Source organism: Ostrea edulis, chromosome 8, assembly GCF_947568905.1.
Source record: "Ostrea edulis chromosome 8, xbOstEdul1.1, whole genome shotgun sequence".
NCBI lineage: Eukaryota > Metazoa > Mollusca > Bivalvia > Ostreida > Ostreidae > Ostrea > Ostrea edulis.
The window spans coordinates 46912758-46933885 of NC_079171.1; the positions used below are offsets into that span (position 1 = coordinate 46912758).

Here is a 21128-nt window from a genome sequence, read left to right on the forward strand (position 1 = left end):
TTTTCCGGTATATGGTGGCTCCCAGTTTTTATTGGTGGAAGAGAGAACCCAGATACAATACCTGGTTGAGACCACCGACCTTCCGAAAGTAAATTTGGAAACTTTCTCACTTACCGACGCGAGCGGGATTCGAACCCGCGCCGACAGAGGTGGGATGCCGTGTTATTTTGAGCACGATGCTAAACCATATAGGAGAAACGTACAACAGTTATTTTAACATCCTCATCACCTCTTAGACCCACTATAACTAAGTTAATCCTCCTGTCTCGTCAATCTGCACATCTACAAATGGCAATGTAGCATTATACAACGTTTCAAATATACCCAATAATCCGTATAGGAGGAGAAGTGTTCAAAAGCCATTTTTAATCCTCCACCCCTCTTAGATCCACTATAACTTTTAGGAAAATAATTGGATCTTCCAGTCCCGAGAATATGCACGTTTACAAATGGCAATGAAGCATTATACAAGTTTCAAATCTACCTGATAATCCACATAGGAGAAGTATCTAAAAGATATGTTGCATACTCCACCCCTCTTAGATCCACTAAAACTTTTTCAAAAATATTTGGATCCTCCTGTCCCACCTTTTGGTAAATGCACATCTACAAATTGCAATGAAGCATTGTACAAAGTTGCAAATCTATCCGATAAGCATAAAAACATTATGTCTACCCCTAAACGAGGGGAGACAAAAATAACACTCTCATCAAAACCGTGCCAAATTAACTAAACTGGTGCTGACTTGATCAGCTTCATTAGGTATCGAGTTAACCTAGTGTGGAATGTATTTTTCCTTAAGGTGCCTACTTAAACATTGATGGTGACATTTGATACAATTGAAAAAAAATAAATCAATATCACATTTTATGTGTTGATCTGTACCTGACAAAAATTCAAATTTCACAGGTAGTTTTCATTGGTAGCAACAACTATTACCTTGGTTTTTTGCGGACCACGCATTTTATTGTAAATGAAATACGAGTTTCATGGTTTACTCCAAATTCTTGTGACAAGATGCCGCTACGTTTGATATTGATATTTTATAAACTTAAAGTCATTGGCGTTCAATAAAATAGAATATTCGTTCTATTGGTACTAAGATTCTTGGCTTTATTCCGCATACTTTATTTTTTTCAACCATGGGGTGTAAAAACAAGAATTCCAAATCAGTGTTTGTGTGTGTGCCACACATTTCTACAGAAATTCAAAGGATCTGAAAAAATTGACTGAAGATAGATGGATCAAGTTAACGTTAAGATCTTTCTCGGGTTTTGCAAGTTTTGGGAGAAAAAAACCGGCATGTTCATCGTTAAGACTCGCGGTTGTAGCCATGCAGGAGACGATTCCAGACAGTAGGACATATTCTGACAAAGTGCAGATAGGTTGCGTCTTTTATTTACCTTCAGTGTGTGTAACAGAATTTAAAAACGAACGACCAGAGTTTTTGCTAACATGAAAGATTTATTTTGTAGGATTTTAATGAAAACTCGCAGGGGTACCCTGACATGAACATATTTTTTCGAGCCTCGAAACCCGCCTCGCTCATGCCGAGTCATAGCCGTGATTGCAGTAGTCCGGAAACAACTGGTTATCATCATCAAAAAGTAAATAGGCCGATAACTCTGCCTCCATTTAATCGCTTCCAATATCAAAGTCATCTTATGAATTCGCCATATTGCAGAAGTTGCAGTTAAGGCATAATTGCAAACGGTATATAAAACTGTTTAAAATTATACTGAACGGTATGTTTAATGTTTCTGTTTTATTAATTGATGAACGTATCGTTTGTTTAAAAAAATAAACTCTGTATAAACATACCCATGCGTTTGTTTCTTTTATGATGGCGGTTCCATGATTTCCACGGGAGGTGGTGTGTGTGTGAAAGTCAAGTATTAGCCAAAATACTTAACCGTTTTGGGTGCTAATCTGAAATTTTACTCATACTATTTCTATTTTTCAAATTTGTGACAAAAAGAAGGGTAGAGCCTTCAATTCCCCAGCTGTATTGCATAGGCCAGGTGAAATTACCTGACTCGTATTGATACGCAAGGAAGACCATTCACGTGACTGACTTCATGTTATACTAACAACTCAGCTTTATGATAAGCGGGATGATTTCAGCTTCTTCATCGTCAACTTCCCATATCTATATAGCAATATTCCCTTATCATCTGCATATAGTGTTTATATAGCTCACTGATTCGATACGCCAAAGCTTGTTCTGTGTATGATCAACTTTCAAATCCAGGCAGGCTACTGACAAACAAGTTGATTGTGTGGGGGTTTGAACAGTCTCCTTTAAACTCAGCATTTCGCAACTGCAATGATCGTTATAACGATCTAGTTTGCCAGTACAACCTATCAATGGGTCAAATGTTGTCTGACTTGTTTCATAACGATTGTTAGGCCGTTCTTGACACACTGGTTTTGACTACGAATAACTTCGTTTACCTGATCAAGATATAGGGCCAACGGCGGGTGTGATCAGTTGACAGGAGATGCTTACTACTCCTAGGCACCTGATCCCACCTCTGGTATATCTAGTGGTCCGTATTTGCCCAACTATCTATTTTGTATTGCTTATAACTAATTTGACTCCATTTTTTTGGCACACTGTTTTTCCCTATAATAGCTCTAAAACTTCATTGTTATTTCGGATTTCAAACATTTCGGTTGAGCATCACTGAGGAGACATTATTTGTCGAAATGCGCATCTGGTGCATTAAAATTGGTACCGAATAATTTTTACATTATAGGAGTTATGAGATATATCACTGTTCGTTATATTCACCTTACGAAATTGATTGATAGAATATTGTTTAACGTCCCTCTCGATAATATTTCACTCACATGGAGGTGAAGGGCTGTGAAATTTAAGCCTATGCTCCGCACTTATGGCTATTGAGCATGGAAGGATCTTTATAGTACCACACCTACTGTGACACGGGAACTCAGTATTTGCGGTCTCATCCGAATGACCGTTCCATTTTGTCGCCTCTTACGACAAGCAAGGGGGTACTGATGGCATATTCTAACCCGTATCCCCACGGAAATTTACGACATTGAATGTCAATTATATTAGTATTGTCATATAAGGAAAAACATTGGCAAATGTAAATATGGAAAAATATATCGCATATATATGAATTATAAAAAAAAAAATCTTGAAAAATTGCTAGGAAACACTTCAAATAATCAATCTTAATGGTTTATTTTTAAGGATGCGAGATTGGAAAGTATGGTGATGGATGTCGAGATTGCAGTGGATGTCAAACATGTGACATCATAAGCGGTATCTGCAGTAAGAATAATTGAATAACATTGATGTATCTGGTTTTGAAATATTAGTATAAACCTTCCTTTCGGTGAGAAACTTAATATATCCCCAATATAGATGTTGTTTACTTCCAACATATTTCCATGGCATTCGTTTTTTCTCCAGGAATACATTGATATTTTCTAAACACAATCAATCATTTTATGATCAACAGCGTCGGTACCTTGTGGTGCAAACTGTATGAGTGGATTGTGTAATCCCACTATTGGATACTGTACCCAAGGCTGTATTAACGGATACTGGGGAAACACGTGTACATCAACCTGTCCACAAAACTGTCAAGGTGGAAGTTGTGATAGGATCAGTGGTTACTGTAACGGCTGTAGTAATAATAACTATTGGGGACAATCATGTAATACACCATGCTCACAATACTGTAACGGAGGTGTGTGTTATCAAAACAATGGATATTGTAGCAATGGCTGCACACTAGGACGATACGGAAATAAATGTGAACATCACTGTAACGAAAAATGCTCGGGGAACACTTGTGATCAAAACAATGGAGTATGTACGAACGGATGCGCTGATTTTTATTATGGGTATACATGTGAGTACGAGTGTAGTCCTTACTGTAGTCCCAGACGTTGTGACAGATATAACGTTACATGCACTGGATGTAGCAGCGGTTATTTTGGTTCGTCTTGCCGAGACAACTGTAGCGTAAACTGTGCTGAGGGAACGTGTGATCAACAGACGGGAAAATGTCACGGAGGATGTAAACCAAACTGGACCGGGGACCAATGTGACAGTAAGTAAAAATTTACTAAAGTAATTGATATCAAGTTGTCTATATTATTGGAAATATAGAAATAGTGCAATAATAGTACGTTGATCAGGATAATTGTTACTAATTATCGGATAATCTCCTGGTCGCGATTTGTATAATAGGAACAAACTAAATATTGTAGAATTATATATTGACGAAAACCTACATTGAAACTTTATATTTATGCACAGACAAAACTCATTGTGGTGGATAAATGAATCATAAGAAAGCCAAATCTTTTATGAAGATAAAGGTCACTTTAATTGTTTGACTCTGTATTTTTATTCAAAACTAGAAATGATGAAACATTAACTGTTTGATAATGTCAAAGCAGTTAAATGTAAAACGTTATGTTTATCAATACACGGTTTATAGTGCATTTTAAGATTGGTCACCGCAAGAGACGAAATGGTACGGCATCAAACCTTTTATAGAGTGAATACTTTCCCTCTGGGTGTCAAGTTCTGACGTGAGAACCACTCGTTAAAATTTAGTTCCTGAGAAATACATGTATTTCATCCCGGCGGTATGGCTTAAAGTCAGACTCCTCAAGTGAACCTCGTCTTAGAAAGATATTCCCCAACCTTCCACACAGATGACCAGTCACAATACTAGCTCAGTGGTAGGTCGTTCCATACATAACCGTGACCTCCTAAGTTCAAGCACCACACACGACAAAAACATCTCAAACCTAAGATGTAAACAGGAAGTGATTTTCCCTTCGCCAAACGCTTGACATTCAGACCTGATAATCACGGGCCTCTGGGATATGAATTTAACGGGAATCACCTGTCGCGTTTTTTAAACGTATATTTATTTCATGTAATGTAAATGATGGATTCAATTATTCTACTATATCCACTAAAAGAAAATATATTGTATCTTGTTTAACGTCCCGCATGAGAAATTGTTCGATCATATGGGGATGTCACCAAGGACGGTGAAGGGCTTGAAATTTAGGCCTATGCTCGGCGCTTACGTCCATTGAACAGTAACAGTTCTTTAGCGTGCCGATCATTTGACGATGGAAATGTCACTACCTGTTTTAACGCCTTAGGTCTGTCGCTGCTAGAATTCGAACCCCGACCTTCCGTTTTCGGGGCGAAGCAAAACTGGATGGAAAGGGGACAAATGTGATGGTAAAAATAGGTTATTCTGTAGTTTGTTTCTAGGTCATTACCTATCCTTTTGTAATATGTGTAGTAATCACAAAAACAATAGCTTCATTTAATCAGAGAAATATCTACTATCCAATATTTTTTAAATTTGATTTCATGTTTTCTTTGTTAAGATTTGTTACACACTTTTTAAACTTATCAATATACACCCTATTATTATGAAGGGACGTAAAGCAAATCAATATGAATAAGTGCAGGGTTGCATGGAAAGTTAATGAAAAGGATTTGTTGTCATTCCAGAGTGCAGCTCAGATCATTATGGTCAGTCATGTGATCAACGATGTAGCTCACATTGTGTAAATGGAATCTGCTTTTCAAACAACGGGACGTGCGTGGGTGGATGTACTGGTGCATTAAGTAATGACAAGTGTACCCAAGGTAGGAGACATAATTATGTAGCCCCTTGGTATGATCTATCACCTCAGTACAAAGGAATTACTACATTTCAGTACACATATCGCACTATTTGATTTTTAGATCTAGTAAACCATACATGGTACATATAATATATGAAAAAATGTTAATTCAATATACAATAACAAAAAAATATAGAGTACATGATGATTATATGATATTGTATGAAAGATCATCAATAATAGCAAGATTTTTAGTATCCCATGCATGGGCATTTTGTTAATTTTAGAAGCAAAGAATTAGTCTTATGTCACATGATTAAAGATATCATTTTTAAAGCAGTAAATTTCTTATATGAACGTTAACTATATGTAGTTTGTTTTGTAAGCTGATATATATATATATATATATATATATATATATATATATATATATATATACCGAAACTTATTAACCACTTGTGTGTGATTATAGCTGTTGATATTCATTACAGAAAATGTGCAACCCTTTACCACTGAATGTGACAACAGCATGGTCATCGTCAGTATTGTAATGTCTGTTGTCATTGTTCTCACAGGAAGTGTCGTAAACTTCCTGTTGTGGAGGAGAAACCAGTGTAAGTAAACCGATTATCAACAAGAGTAACTACTTCTGATAAGTTCTTAATTCTCATATCTTAAAGCCCTTGTTTAAAAGTTGGAAATTATATACCAAAAGAATGAAGGGAATACATTTTTTTGTCATAAATTGTCTAAAATCATAAATTAATCTTAGAACCCAACTGTTGGATCACATATCTTCCCTAAATTCATCTGTTGCTTATATTCCCCGTATATTTCATGTACTTGGATTTGATAGAGTTAATGTTTTATTAATTGATATATTTTTTTTTTATTTCAGCCCATAATGTAAAAAGAAGGTGACTATCATGTTTAGTGTAATTGTTGATAGCAGGTATGTTCACTTATTTCCCCATTATGCAGGTAAACCACAGTCTATTTTTCTTCTTGTTTCAGATTAAAAGAAAAATCTAATAGCCACACTACAGTGCACGGACTTTCAGGTAACTTAATATTGGATATAGAATGATGAGTGTGTCACCGCATTGAATAGCTAGTATCGCTATGGAAATGTGAATATACCTAACATTGATCAATCATATAATCCCTATATTGAATTTGAAATCAAGGGTAGAGCACACACAGACCCTTAAACACTAGAGGTGGGATCAGGTACATGTAATTATGAGGAATAACCATGTTCAGTTCACCGGTGACACTCACCGTAAACCCTCTTGATAACGTAAATGAAATAGTCAGTAGTCAAAGTCGGATTGTAAAGAATGGCCTGACAATTGGTCGGAAAAACGCCAGGCAGCATTTGACCCAAAACGTACACGGTACCAATTTTGATGCAACAGATGCGCATTTCGACAAAGAATGTCTGTTTAGTGATGCTCGAACCGAAACTATGGAAATTCGAAATAAAATTTAAGCTTGTAAGAGCTACAAGGAAAACTAAAGTGCCAAACAAATGGAGTCAAATTCGTCCAAGGATCAGCCTATGTATGAGGGAGATATATCTTTAATTTTAATATGAATTTCTTAATTTTATCCCAGAAATTAAATATACATCCGTATTTTTCAAGCTAGTAACGAAGTACTTAAGTACTAGGCTGTATAGACCCCCGGGGACGGACAGCCCACCAGCAGAGGCCTCGACCCAGGGGTCATAATGTAAAACTTATACAGTACCAATTCTAATGCACCCGATGCGTATTTCGACAAATAATGTCTCTTCGGTGATGCTCAACCGAAATGTTGGAAATTCAAAATGACAAAAAACTCGTAAGAGCTAAAAGGAAAACTAAGTGCCACAAACTGTAGCCAAATTCGTCCAAGGATCAGAGCTATGCATGAGGGAGATATCTTCCTTAATTTTCAAATGAATTTCTAAATTTTATCCCAGCAATTAAATATACATCCGTATTTCCAAGCTAGTAACGAAGTACTTAGCTTAAATTTTCATATATCCCGAACATTCATGCAATAAATTGTTCATTATACCGAAACAAAAGAAGACTACAAAAATGCATTTAAAATTGGAGTCCGCTCATCTATACATTTTATGTAGCTGAGATCTCCCTAGCGGTAATACCGCGCCATCAACGTATTGGAAGGTACAAAAAACGAAATGCATGTACAGCGATAACCAGGTTTTGTATTTCCAATCTCCCTGAATGCTGATTTACTTGCTTGTTTTGTGTATCGACCAAAACCAGGTGATTCAACTGTGTATTAGATACCCTCATATTTTGTGTCTTGCGAACTATGAAAGTAGAATGACTCTTGACTTATTGTGACTTATTGTGACGTCACAATACACTTCGTCTACATTGCCGTTAAATACCGAGAATAACCTAAATAAAGTTACGCCCCTACGGTAATTAAGCATATATGGCAAGAGGGAAGGACTTAGCAGTGTTATCATTAGAAGCAGTAGTCTGATGTTCATCTCTACACGTGCTCTGTAGCAGACGATATTTTGAACAGGGAGACTGACATGCATGTATCAAAATGAACTTAAGTTTTCCCGATTTTTCTACCACTCTGCTCCATATGTGAGGCACTGGAAGGGTATGTTTATACTTTGACAACACTTCACCCTAGGAACTACAAAATGAATTCATCATTGTTTTATCCATGTCTTTTAAAACATGTATTTTTTAGATAATATACACAAATATCGGTATATATGATATACTATTACTTATGATTTTCATGTTAGTACCTTTCAATTTTGAGAAGAATTGGGGGTGGGGGGTGTTGTATCTGTGCAATGGAGGACATGTGCATTGAAGGATTATTAAGAAACACTTTGTCCGTTATGACATTTGGAGACCTATCTGTGATTGCCTTTTCTGACATTGTAATGTTCACACATAAGAGTCCAGATTGAGAGTAAGTTTAATGTGATGGTTGATCAATTGAACACTTGTTATTATTGGTGAGATAATATGGGAGTTACACAACTGAACTAGGAGATTGTTCCTTAACCAAATAAACATCATACTTGACATTAGTCGAGAGAAAAAGCTACCGCAAACCCTGTAAAACAGTTATCAGATTGAATTATGAGTTATTTTTATAAAATTAACCAATTTTTTGAAGGAATGTGATTATATATTATTAAAATCTGGATTTACCAATGATATGTGAGTAAGTATTTTTTTCCCACGTCATACAGTGATTTGATTGCATGCTTCCTTTGGTGCAATCCCTCTTATCTAGAAGTAGACAAGAATGCTCGTGCAATATGTGTGTCCGAACCCGGTGTAAACAATAACAAAAGATAAGCACACTCACAAACTGCCAATTTCTACTTTGAAATAAAAATTTAGCCCTGCTTCAATTTTTTAAGGCAAAATTAAAATCTCATTAGAGTTTATATCTCAAATAGATATGGCCAATATATGCGCAGTTATGAGGGGAACAAGCATACCCATTTTAAAATTTCAGTACAACAGCTTAATCTTAACCAGAATATTCATATTTTCCACAATTTTCACCGCCTTGCTGCTTTTATACCGAATTGCCGGCCTTAAGATTTATGGAAAATGCATGAGGCTGTCCAAGTGGTGAAATATGATAGGGAGGTATGATGTTTGAGAGGGATAAATGAAGTTTTATCATCCCTGACACTATACCAATCAGATTCCGCGTTATATAGAATTCTCATACTGAGATATAATAACATCTACAATGATCACTGTTTATCAACGTGTGCATTAGAATCCATTGCTGTCATTGACGTTTTCTTGTTTTTTAATTATATGCAAAAACAATTCTTACATTCATTTGATATAATTTGATCTGATGATTCTATTTTATTATAATTTGTTTTCACTCCATATTAGTATGTTCTTATTAATCCAGGGTACATTTGTTCGATGCGTAATTACGTTACTATTAAAGCAATTAACCAAGCATTGTACAGATATAAATGTAAAATGTGATAACATAATTATTTCATTTCCAGACATACCAAACAGCGAAAACCAGTATGTACTATATCCATTCACTGCTTTATTAGAATTATGTTCAATGTGATGTAATATATATCATGACAAAATATCAGAACTTATTTTGAATTTTCATTTATACCAGGGTCATATCCTCTTATGCAGAACTCGGAGACCTCGACAGACCGAACACATACGAAGCCCTCCACCAATATGCCAACGCTGTTTAAAAGAATGAGACCTGGATGTGTATGCTTATAGATCAAAATAAAACTGTATATTAGTATTTGAACACTCTCATCGAAGACAATGACAGGTGCTACTGCATCACATGTGAATATTATGTTATAGAAACATGTTTGGCTTTGAATACATTCTACGGAAACTCAAAATCCAATAACAATACTCATGTTTGCTTCATTTGCATACCACTAAGATATTACCACAACATTTTATGAATCAATTTAGCTTCTTCAATGCAAATTGTTTTATAAGCATTGACGGCTGTTTTTTTTAATGCGTGTGGGAAACATCTGATAGACAAAGGCTCTATTGTCCGCTTTCAGATTGCCAGTTCGCTCTGATAGGGCCCAGGAGTACCCCAAGTTCCATGATCTGGGGTAAAGCTAATGTAATCTTGAAGTACACATTCTGCATTTAATTTGGGAAGAATTGTTTGTGTTTTTAAACTTCATCCAATCATGTTTAGTATTTTTCATAGACAGTCTTGTGTGACGTACGTTTTTGTTATGTTGTCTCTGAACTTCCTCGGTATACATGATGTAGCACTTATAAGTTTGAAATCTTTCGAACTGCATCTGCTGATTTTAATATGAATCATTTTAAGTTCCGCTGCGATTTTAACTGGATACATTTAATACTGATTCCGTAAAAAATGACATTTCAGATAATTATAACTTTTTTTTTTTGAAAAAATTAAAGTGTTCTTAAACAAGCTGTAGTATTATTAAGGATATTTAAAGGAATGTTCAAATTAATTTTTTCCTTTGAGTTTCCGATTTTAAATAAAATATTCCCTAATATTTTTTCTCTGTGTTTCTTTCGAAATAGTTGAGAATATTCAAACTTCTATCAACCGATTTGATGATATACATTAAGATTAAATGGTATCAATATTTATATAACTTTGACCTTCATGTACAAACTTACATATGGGTAATAAACACTTTTTAAATTTACATTTATGTTAAAAATTCAAAAAATCAGAACACACACCCCTAATTTCCTTTTCTTTGGATGTGAAAGCTGCTTATTATCTATTCTGCCGGAATGAACTATAGTGAATGATTGACTTCAGGAAAAAATAAGATTTGATTATGATTAAAACATGAAGGTTTCTATATTGTTGGCTTTACATAGCATGTGTTACATTTACTGGAAACGTCTTATGCTGGTAAAATAGTTCCGATAGTCATCAACATGTCACAGTCAAACTTTACGCTAGAGTCAATGAAAGGTGTAGATAGCGAACAGGGATCAATCTCTTAACTTCAAGGAATGCAAAATACAACGTTGGGCAAACACGTACTCCGGACATACCATATATGAGATCGAGTGCCAATGAGGAGTAAGCATCCTCTGTAGATCAGTCACGCCCGCTGTGAGGCCTATATCTTGATTAGGTAAATAAAGTAATCCACTGTCAAGATTAATGCGCAAAGAACGGCCTAACAATCGGTATGAAACACGTCAGACAACATTTGACCCATTGATATGTTTATTTCACAAACTAGATCATTATACGATTATAACATTTGCGAAAAACTTACTTTAAACAAGACTGTTGGAACTTCTGTAACATCAACTTCTTTGTTGTTAGTCTACCTTGATTAGAAATTGATCATACACAAAACAAGCTCTTAAGTATCTAATCAGTTGAGAGATAAAAATATCATATGCGAATGACAATGGAATAATGCTAAAAGCAATATCAACATTGCTACATAAATAAAAGAAGTCGTATAAAAATATAGTCGGACTGTTCACATATTATAACATAAAAAGTACAGACATCTGCCCCACAGAAAACCATGCGATTTCTAAAATTTTATTTCATGTGATGGGTCGTCATATTAAAACAGATGAACAACAACTACAGTTTCTTCTAGCAACACTGTATACACTGGCGCATTGGAAATATTGAATAGAAATACCAATGTTATTCAAAATAGTATCGTACTTATAGCTAGGCGGTATAAAATAACTTTGAATCTTTAAATTATTAACAACACTTCTGGAGTCCATAGCGTTAACTGAATGAAATACAAGGATGCAATGATTTAAAGCTGACGAGAATTCTCAAATAATTACTAATTGCAATTTTCAGTGTCCGCTATATTTCTCTATTTATCCATTACATTTTTCTATTCATACGTCTTATTATTCTATTTTATCTATAATAGATTTGGCATACTATGTAAGAGAATGAATTCTGCTATGTTTCACTTCACGTCACTGATTTACCTGTGCAGATAAAATAAATAGGGACATGCAAATATCTTATAGTACTCTGTTTAGATAATCTAAAAGAAAAAAAAAAAGATTTGCATGCATATACATGTGTGTCAGTATGTGCCGTAGATATATCAAAATTATGTTATAAAAGCTGAGACATAATTTACCCTTTGACTATTGATAAAACAGAAACCAAAGGACATGGTATTCATTATTCACTTCGATCAAAACGTAAATGTAGCAATGCAAAAAGGAAGATAACAATGACTATTTTTATGAATCTCACAAAATAATACAAGGTAAATATAGGCCCTTGGATACACCTGAGGTAAGATTGGGTGCCTGAGAGGAGAGAACATCTCCTGTTGACCGGTCACAGCCGCCGTGAGTCCTATACGTTGATCAAGTAAACGACAATGGGGTTCTGGAGTCTTTATTTAGCAAAGTTAAACAACACCAATAACAACTTTTTTAGTAGTAGGGCAAACACGGATCCAAATATAGACAGACTACTGACAAATAAGCTGATGTTTCAACACTATCGTTTAAAGTCAACATTTCGAAAATGTTATGGTCGTTATAGCAATCTAATTTGCAAATACAACATGTGTTATTAGGTAGAATGCTGTCCGGTGCATTCCATACCAATTGTCAGGGCTTTTATTGCCTGCTGATTTATACGCATACGAATTACTTTACTTACCTGATCACAACAGAGGGCTAACACCCTGTGTAACCGGTCCACAGTGGGGGGGGGTGTTTCGCTTGTGAACAAGTTGACCAGTTAGTTTTTTTAACATTGTGACATAAAGAGCTAATATGGGAAATAACAGGATATTCTACTGAGAGTACGGGTGATTTGTTTCTATAAAAGGAAATGTATCTAGTATTGTCAACTCTAGTCAGTGTAATTTACATTACAATTATTTCATTGTCTTTATACCTTACGACTTTTCACTCCATAAGCGCTAAAATTCACATCTCTTTCAATCTTATAAAATTGTTCGTTTTCTGTAAAATTTGATAAATCAGATGTTCAAAATTAAGGATTATCTCCCTCACATATAGCTCTTATCCTTAGACGAATTTGACTCCACTTTTTTGGCACGCTGTTTTTCCCTATAATAGCTCTAAAAATTCATTGTTATTTGGGATTTCAAACATTTCGGTTGAGCATCACTGAAGAGACATGGTTTGTCGAAAAACGCATCTGGTGTATCAAAATTGGTACCGTATTAGTTTTACATGTTAAGGATAGTAAACTTGTTTGTATTCCCATTACTCCTTTATTTGTAACTGCATTAACTCGTATTTGACATCCGTGGAATGATGTTTTTCCTGATGTGTCCGCATTTCTTTTCCGTGATGTGAAAAGTCGTTAAGCAGACGACATTCGTGTTTGTATTCCACACAAAAATTAAGTCATAGGAGTTTCATACCGGACGTTTTATGAGATCGCATGTGGTGGTGAGTAAGTAAAACTGTTTTTTATCTAAGATTATTGTTATCGAAAATACTAAGACGGCCATTTTGTGAATTCATGTATGACACGTGACAAATATCTACACTAATACAAAAGGAAATACTTTATCATTATCCTCAACATATAGTATATTGGCCAACGTAAATCGAATTACAATTTATAAAACACGCCGGATTATATCTTGCCGTACCTTTATATCTCGCCATTATATCTGTTTCCTGATAGTTCAGCACAACGTCCATATTTATACTGTTATGTACTCGAATTCCCGTCAGATGATATCGTATTGCCCTGCTTTATGCGATAAAATCAGATTGATTTTATGTTTATATTTAGTATATATCTGGTATACTATACATGCTATGACATGTGCACATGATTTTATTAGCTTTGTTATAACTTGTAAAATATCACAACGTGTACAGAACATGTCCTTATACACATGTGGAACCCATCTAAAGTTCAAAAAAATATTGAACTCGACGCCTCATTGACGTGTATACTCCGTAATGTAAAGCTGTTCAGGGCAAGTTAGAACAAAATATAACAATTGAAATCAATCAAGTACACGTATTTTGATGGAGAAAAAGTAACGCCCAAATATATGGATAGTAAATACTAATTTACCCCAAAAACCATTCATGTCTGCCCTTCTTTATATATTGAATTATTTTCGTCCTACACATACCAAGCAGTGTCTAATGATCTTAATAACATTTCCCCTTGCAAATGTAATGTTTTATCTAGACATCTCTTTCGATTGATAAAATGACCTTTGTGTTATCAGCCGTACCTAAATAAACTTCCTAGTTCCTGATGCACTAGAATGAAGGGGCTTACATTTCGTTTTAAATTCACGTCTTAAGGTAGGGATACGAAAGTATGTACGTTTGAAGAAATAATATCGATTTTAAAGCATGCGGAATCATTATGTTGTGTGCAATGCTTACTTGTTACTTCTTATTTGTGTTTTGTGTTGTACTTTATATACCCTGTGATATAATTTTTAATTACTCAATGTCACAAAAAATAGCTCCAAATATACCGATGGTGTCCGTGTGATTTATGTTTCGAGGTAGGTCTTTACGTGACGGACCGGGTGCATTGTTAAATGACCTTATACTCATAAGTACACAGTGTATAGAAATTAAATACCTGAATAAGCTGACTAAGCGAAAAAGAAATAAATACTAAAATATTTTAATTTTGTCGAGCCTCTATTGAAATCACTATGAAATGCATGCATGCTAGGGGAGAAATCAAGAAAATATTGAAAGGCTAAGAAGTATTTGGTTGTCTTCATTTACTCTTCAAATATAATTTTACTCCAGTAGAAATAGAGAAATGTTCTTGAAATGAGAAATAATTGCAACTAAAGGTGTTCTTTTTTTCTTTCATTTTCTGTTAGTGTGATGTACTTGTAAACACATGTGGGAAGTGTAGAAAGATATATAGAGGAGATGTCTGTTATTTTGATGTTAAAACGCTATTTATTGATGAAAAATCATTGAAAACTGGAAACTAATCAAAATATATTTCAATTCGACTTTTTTATTTATATACTGTAGATTGGGAAATAATCACGATGGTTTTAATTTCACTATGTTCACGATTTATCTTTTCTTCGCGAAATTAAACCCATAGTGAATAATGAAGTAAAAATATTTGAATGCGGCTATAATTAAAAACAAAGAGAGATAACTTTTACTTTTGGGGACGGGATACTATGATCAGCTTGGGAAAAGTATTGAATAGTTACATCATTTAACATATGAATGCATACACACAATATGAAAATTTAGTATACATGTACTTGTATACTCTTAACTGCTTTTACACTGCAGGTCGCATTGAATAATATACGGGCCTTATCAAAAGCCCTTGTTATGACTTCCTTGTCTTGACCCAGTATATCAATGGCTCTCACAAGTCATTTAGCGTGGGTCGGTTTTATTTCGACAACCGCAAGTCGATTTCAACATCCTCAATGTCGACACCTTTTTCTAGAGAAGTTTTTATTTCATTTGCATAACAAGTCTGGAATTCGGATTTAAACGCGTTTTAAATCGTCCGTTAATCTGAATATCAAGAGGCTGCAGGTTGTTCGTATACGCAGTGGGGACGACCACCACTTGAATTCCCTTTTCCTCCAGCATAGTAAGTAAGGCTTTGTCTTCGTGAGCTATATAAACATCAAAAGATTTGCCTTAAAAGCAAATCCAACTCGTCTCGCACGCGCTCAAAATGGGGGACGGTGATCTCCGCAATATATCTACAGTGTATGTATTATTTCTACATTGCTCCAATGGTGTTCACTGTGAAATATGTCCCAGTCTTTAGGAAAGTTGTATGAGGGTGACATTTATCGGTGAGACCCCGATACAAAAGTTGGGTAGGGAGCAATATACCAGGCATCGTTGCCGCTATTACCACAGTTATTTGACGCTTGTCGCCGACAGCTTTAATTGGCGCCTACTTAGCACCTAAGGATAATTGAGAAGATAATTGATCTTACTTCATTTATTAAATTGTTCAAAATAGATGATTTAAATGTGTTTTCATGGCATTGTATTTTGTACATGTTGATACATAGAATTTGGGGGGTTTATCGCAAGCTTTCCGTTTTTCACCCAGTTTAAAATAGACATGTTAACTCTCCAAAGGCTACCTTGAAAATGAAATCATTAAATGACCACACAAAACGTAAGTTTCTTGTGAATATTACTCAGCAGTTGATACTACTAGTCGCAGACTGCGGGTCATCTCAGTGACAAAGTACACATATCACCGAGACTGAGCGCGCGAAATTTAAAAAGTAGATAATCCTATAGCGTGAAAATAAAACCATCGCGATTGGTACCCTTGTAACAAATCGTGAAATTTTAACAACGTGGAATTAAACCAACTTACAGTATTTGGATTTATTAATGCATCCTCTAACACTTATGCTAACTGTAGAAAAAAAGATATTGATAGGAAAGCTGCTATTTTGAGCCTAAAACACCATTTATTAAAGAAAAGTATTTGAAAACTCAAAAATCCAATTAAAATTCATATTTCAACACATCTTTTTCACTATGAAAGGCAAACATAACGAACAGTGATCAATCAAATTTAGATATATTAATCTATCATATAACACGTATAACAAGCTTAGGAAAAAATATTGAACGAAAGATTGTTACTTTTGGCTTAACACTATTTATTGATAAAAAAAAAAAACACATTGAAAATAGGAAATTGAAACTAATTGATTTGGTATGGTATTTAGAAATATTAATGCATACTTTAACATATTTTTAGAAGTTTAAATGAATAATACTGAAGGGGAAACTGTTGTTTTTTTTTAGACTGAAACACCATTCATTGATGAAGAATTAATTGAAAATTTGAAAATCCAATCAAAATATGTTTGAATTAAAACTCTTTGATCTTTATTATGTTTGGGTATATTAATGTATCTTTAAAAATGTACAAGTTTAGGAACAATGCTAAAGGAAGAGCTGTTAGGTTGAGGCTAAAACAGAATTTACTGCCAAAAATCGATGGAAAGATGAAGTCAAATTCATATCTATAAATTGATTGGAATTATTTGTTTTACACCATTTTTAGACTAATCAACACATCATATAAGACACATTAAAAAACTTAGTACAATCGGGATAGAAATTTATAACTGTAATGTCAAATTGTCAAGTTTGAACTGAACATCGTCGAAAGCTATGGAATTTCATTCATAATCCATTGTTGATATTTTCAAAACCAACCTAAATAAGACTATGTTAGAGTCTTAAAAACCGAAGTCCATGACATAAATGATTCATTTTAGGGAAAATGACCATTAATGTAAAACTTATACGGTACCAATTTTGATGCACCAGATGCGCTTTTCGACAAATAATGTCTCTTCAGTGATGCTCAACCGAAATGTTTGAAATCCGAAATAACAATGAAGTTTTAGAGCTATTATAGGGAAAAACAGTGTGTCAAAAAAGTGGAGTCAAATTCGTCTAAGGATAAGAGTTATGCGTGAGGGAGATAATCCTTAATTTTGAAATGAATTGCTAAATTTTATAACAGCAATTAGATATACATCCGTATTTTCAAGCTAGTAACGAAGTATTTAGCTACTGGGCTGTAGAGACCCTCGGGGACTAACAGTCCATCAACAGAAGCCTCAACCCAGGGATCATAATGTAAAACTTATACGGTACCAATTTTGATCCACCAGATGCGCATTTCAACAAATTATGTCTCTTCAGTGATGCTCAACAGGGAAATAGAAAACATAGGAAAGAAAAAGAAAACAAAAACCATACAATTATAATTTACATTTATTTGAAGTTTCTTTACAAACAGATAGTTTGCATGTAACATTGGTATTCGACTGCTTTACCTATAGAAGATAAGGATAATCCTTTTGTGACAGAAGTTCTTAATGTGAAGTTTCATAGCTATATGCAAACAGTATTTGAAAGATAGTTGTACATTATGTAAAATGTTGACGTTTGGTAGACCAAATATTAAATGAACTTTATTAATACCTCGGCCTTGGAGAAAGTGCATGCTTCAGTCATGTTTGTGTTGGTAAACAATACATGACCGATTGCCTACATTAACCATGGAAGGCAAGTACATGCATGTATCTTGCAATCTCGATCACTGGACGACCTTCCCTCTTATGTTGTCCTCTAATTTGATAAATCAGATTTGTTTAAGCTGCCTTTAGTGTCTGCCGGACATTATTTTCAGTTATCAAGTTATTTTCTATTTGCTGAATATTTCTACGTATACCACATTGTCAGGATTCTTATCTTGAAAAGAAACCAGTTGTTGAACTTTTAAATAAATGGACATCCTTTCATATATTATATAATTTAATGTGGATTTTTTTTATTTTATAGATTCAATATCATATCAACACTTCAAAGTGAATGATTTCGCAAGGTGCCAATTCAATGAGGTCGTGTATGGACTGCCGGATGGTCACACTTTCGAATGTGAAAATTACCATATTTTAATTAACATTCATGTATTTATATAACCTTTCTGAAGTTTAAATATGATATATCAAGGCACATTATTTCGTTAAAATACATTTTGTTGCAATTAGTTCTATTAACTTTTCATTTCTATTGGACTTTTAAAGTAGTTCACTACTCAATCACGGGTTATCGGATTCAATTATCAAACACGGCCTTGTGTGAATTACGACTTTTAAAATGTGTTTACACTCCACGACACTTGTTCTGGGAGACCATATAGTCATTGTCGTGTATGTCCGTTCGAACTGATACCTTCTAAACTTTTCATCAGAAAGGTCCTTTCTAACAAGTATTTTTTTGGAAAGGTCTGGGTCACTCAGAACATATACCTTACATATGAAAAACACCCTTTATCTCAACGATATTTCAGCAGTTATTGCTCTTTTGGAAAAAGGTCTCGGAAGGTCATTTTGAAAAGGTCATGTCAATCAGAAAACATACAGACCCGAAGCGTACCTCTACACTATCTGAACAGTTCCGTTCTCGATAAGAACCATCCCTTTCCTACATCAAACCGTTCTGTTCAAACCATTCAACACTCCGTTCTCAGTCAAAAGCGTTGCATTCTCAGAACAAAACATTCCATTCTCTTCTAAAAATGTGTGTTCCCTCAAACCGTTCGTTACCGCATGGTCATCGCGCGTCAGTACTTCATAATAGGTTAATGTGGCGCTTAGTTGATGTGGAAGAAGATTATCCTCTTGATTCAACACCATATCTTAAAGTTGTATAAGGCGATCAAGGGTGATTAGTCCCACAGTTCATAACCATAAAGACAAAATACCCTCACGACACGACAAAGCATATCTTTATTTTTATTTTTGGGTGAAAGGCAAATTTACTTTTATCAAGATTGTGAACGGAAATGAACTTACTGAAAAGGAAAATATGTGAAATGGATCATTAATTTTGAAAACAATAAAAATAAAAATAAGAGGAGAATGTCCCTGTTGATGAACAAAAGTCCTTGCAGTGGCGATGGGCTTTTTTTGTTTCATTATTTTTTTTAATTTGTCGATAGACGACTTTAAAACAAGGAAAATGTAAAAATTCTACGATCTACTTTAAGTACGTAAAACTCTTAGACTAATATGAATTTTACATGTTTTGGTGGAAGCGTTCCAAAATCAAAATGAATTAATTGGTGTGGTGTAATCTTGAAAGGTAGGTGTGAAAGGTGAGGATAACGAACAGAGATCAATATCATAACTCCTATAAGCAATAGAAAATAAAAAGTTGGACAGACACGGATGCCTTAACATATCAGAGGTGGACTCAGGTGTCTGCGAGATGTAAATATCCCCTGTTGACCGGTTACACTCACAGTGAGTCCCATATCTCGATCAAATGAACGGAATAATATTCAGTAAAAATCAGTGTGTCATGAATTATCTAACAATTGGTGTGTAACACACCATACAGCATTTGATCCAAAGACGTGTTATACTCGAAAAATAGATAGTTATAAAGACGATGTATTTACGAAATGCTGATTTTAAACGAGTCTGTTGAAGCGCATGTAACTTCAACTTGTTCGCCAACCTTAACATTCGCAGAACAAGCTCTTGCGTATTGAATCAGTTGAGATACATAGACGCTACTTTGAGGTGATAATGGAATTTAAGTTGCATTATCACACTGTGTATTTAACTGGCAACACCATATTACCCAACTATGTAATTGTGTGGTTATTGTGTAATAAACACAGTGTTGAATACAAACATATCAATTACAAGGTGAATATAGCGAACAATGATCAATCTCATAACACCTATAAGCAATACAAAATAGATAGTTGGGCAAACACGGACCCCTGGACACACGAGAGGTGGGATCAGGTGCCTAGGAGGAGTAAGCATCCCTTGTTGACCGGTCACACCCGCCGTGAGCCCTATATCCTGATCAGGTAAACGGAGTTATCCGCAGTTAAAATCCGTGTGCCAAGAAAGGCTTAACAATCGGTATGAAACACGTCAGACAGCATTTGACATAATGCGAGGTTGTACTGACGAATTAGATCGTTATAACGACCATACCTGTTATAATAATGCAAACTCAGTTCCTCAAACAGCATACCATGGCAAAATACAATCCCCCATACCCTTTTCATAGTTTCTGTTAACTGTAATACAAATAGTTCCGAGTAAGCTATGTTCATGATAAAAGAGATACAATTATGAGAATCCCTGCTTAAATATATGGTATATACATATCACATCAATTTACAATTACTTGTAGGAGTTGTACTTTGGAAGCGCATGAAATGCATAAATACATGCAGAATAACACAGCTACTCTAAATCGTGTGTTTAAAGTTACAGCTGTCATTACAAATCACATTGGGAAATAGCAGAAGTATGAGTTGATTTCAAGTATAATTTATGACATTTTTTTCAATTACCAATCGAAATTATGATTTCGTTTTCCAAGTTGAATGTATACACTGAATTCCTCTTCTCAGA

General features: G+C 34.7%; 1 protein-coding gene and 1 long non-coding RNA gene across 2 annotated transcripts; both read left to right on the plus strand.

Moving 5' to 3' along the window:
- The first annotated feature begins 1480 nt into the window (after positions 1 to 1480).
- Positions 1481 to 6399, plus strand: LOC130049110 (scavenger receptor class F member 1-like). Its single transcript, XM_056146317.1, has 5 exons — positions 1481 to 1608; positions 3225 to 3305; positions 3496 to 4092; positions 5529 to 5666; positions 6136 to 6399. Exons 3-5 carry the CDS (start codon positions 3522 to 3524, stop codon positions 6264 to 6266), a joined length of 840 nt encoding a protein of 279 aa, XP_056002292.1. The 5' UTR covers positions 1481 to 1608; positions 3225 to 3305; positions 3496 to 3521; the 3' UTR covers positions 6267 to 6399.
- A 266-nt stretch (positions 6400 to 6665) lies between these two features.
- On the plus strand, positions 6666 to 11016 carry LOC130049129 (uncharacterized). Its single transcript, XR_008797638.1, has 3 exons — positions 6666 to 6705; positions 9681 to 9702; positions 9809 to 11016. It is a non-coding gene; the product is annotated as an uncharacterized LOC130049129 (long non-coding RNA).
- The last annotated feature ends 10112 nt before the right edge of the window (positions 11017 to 21128 follow it).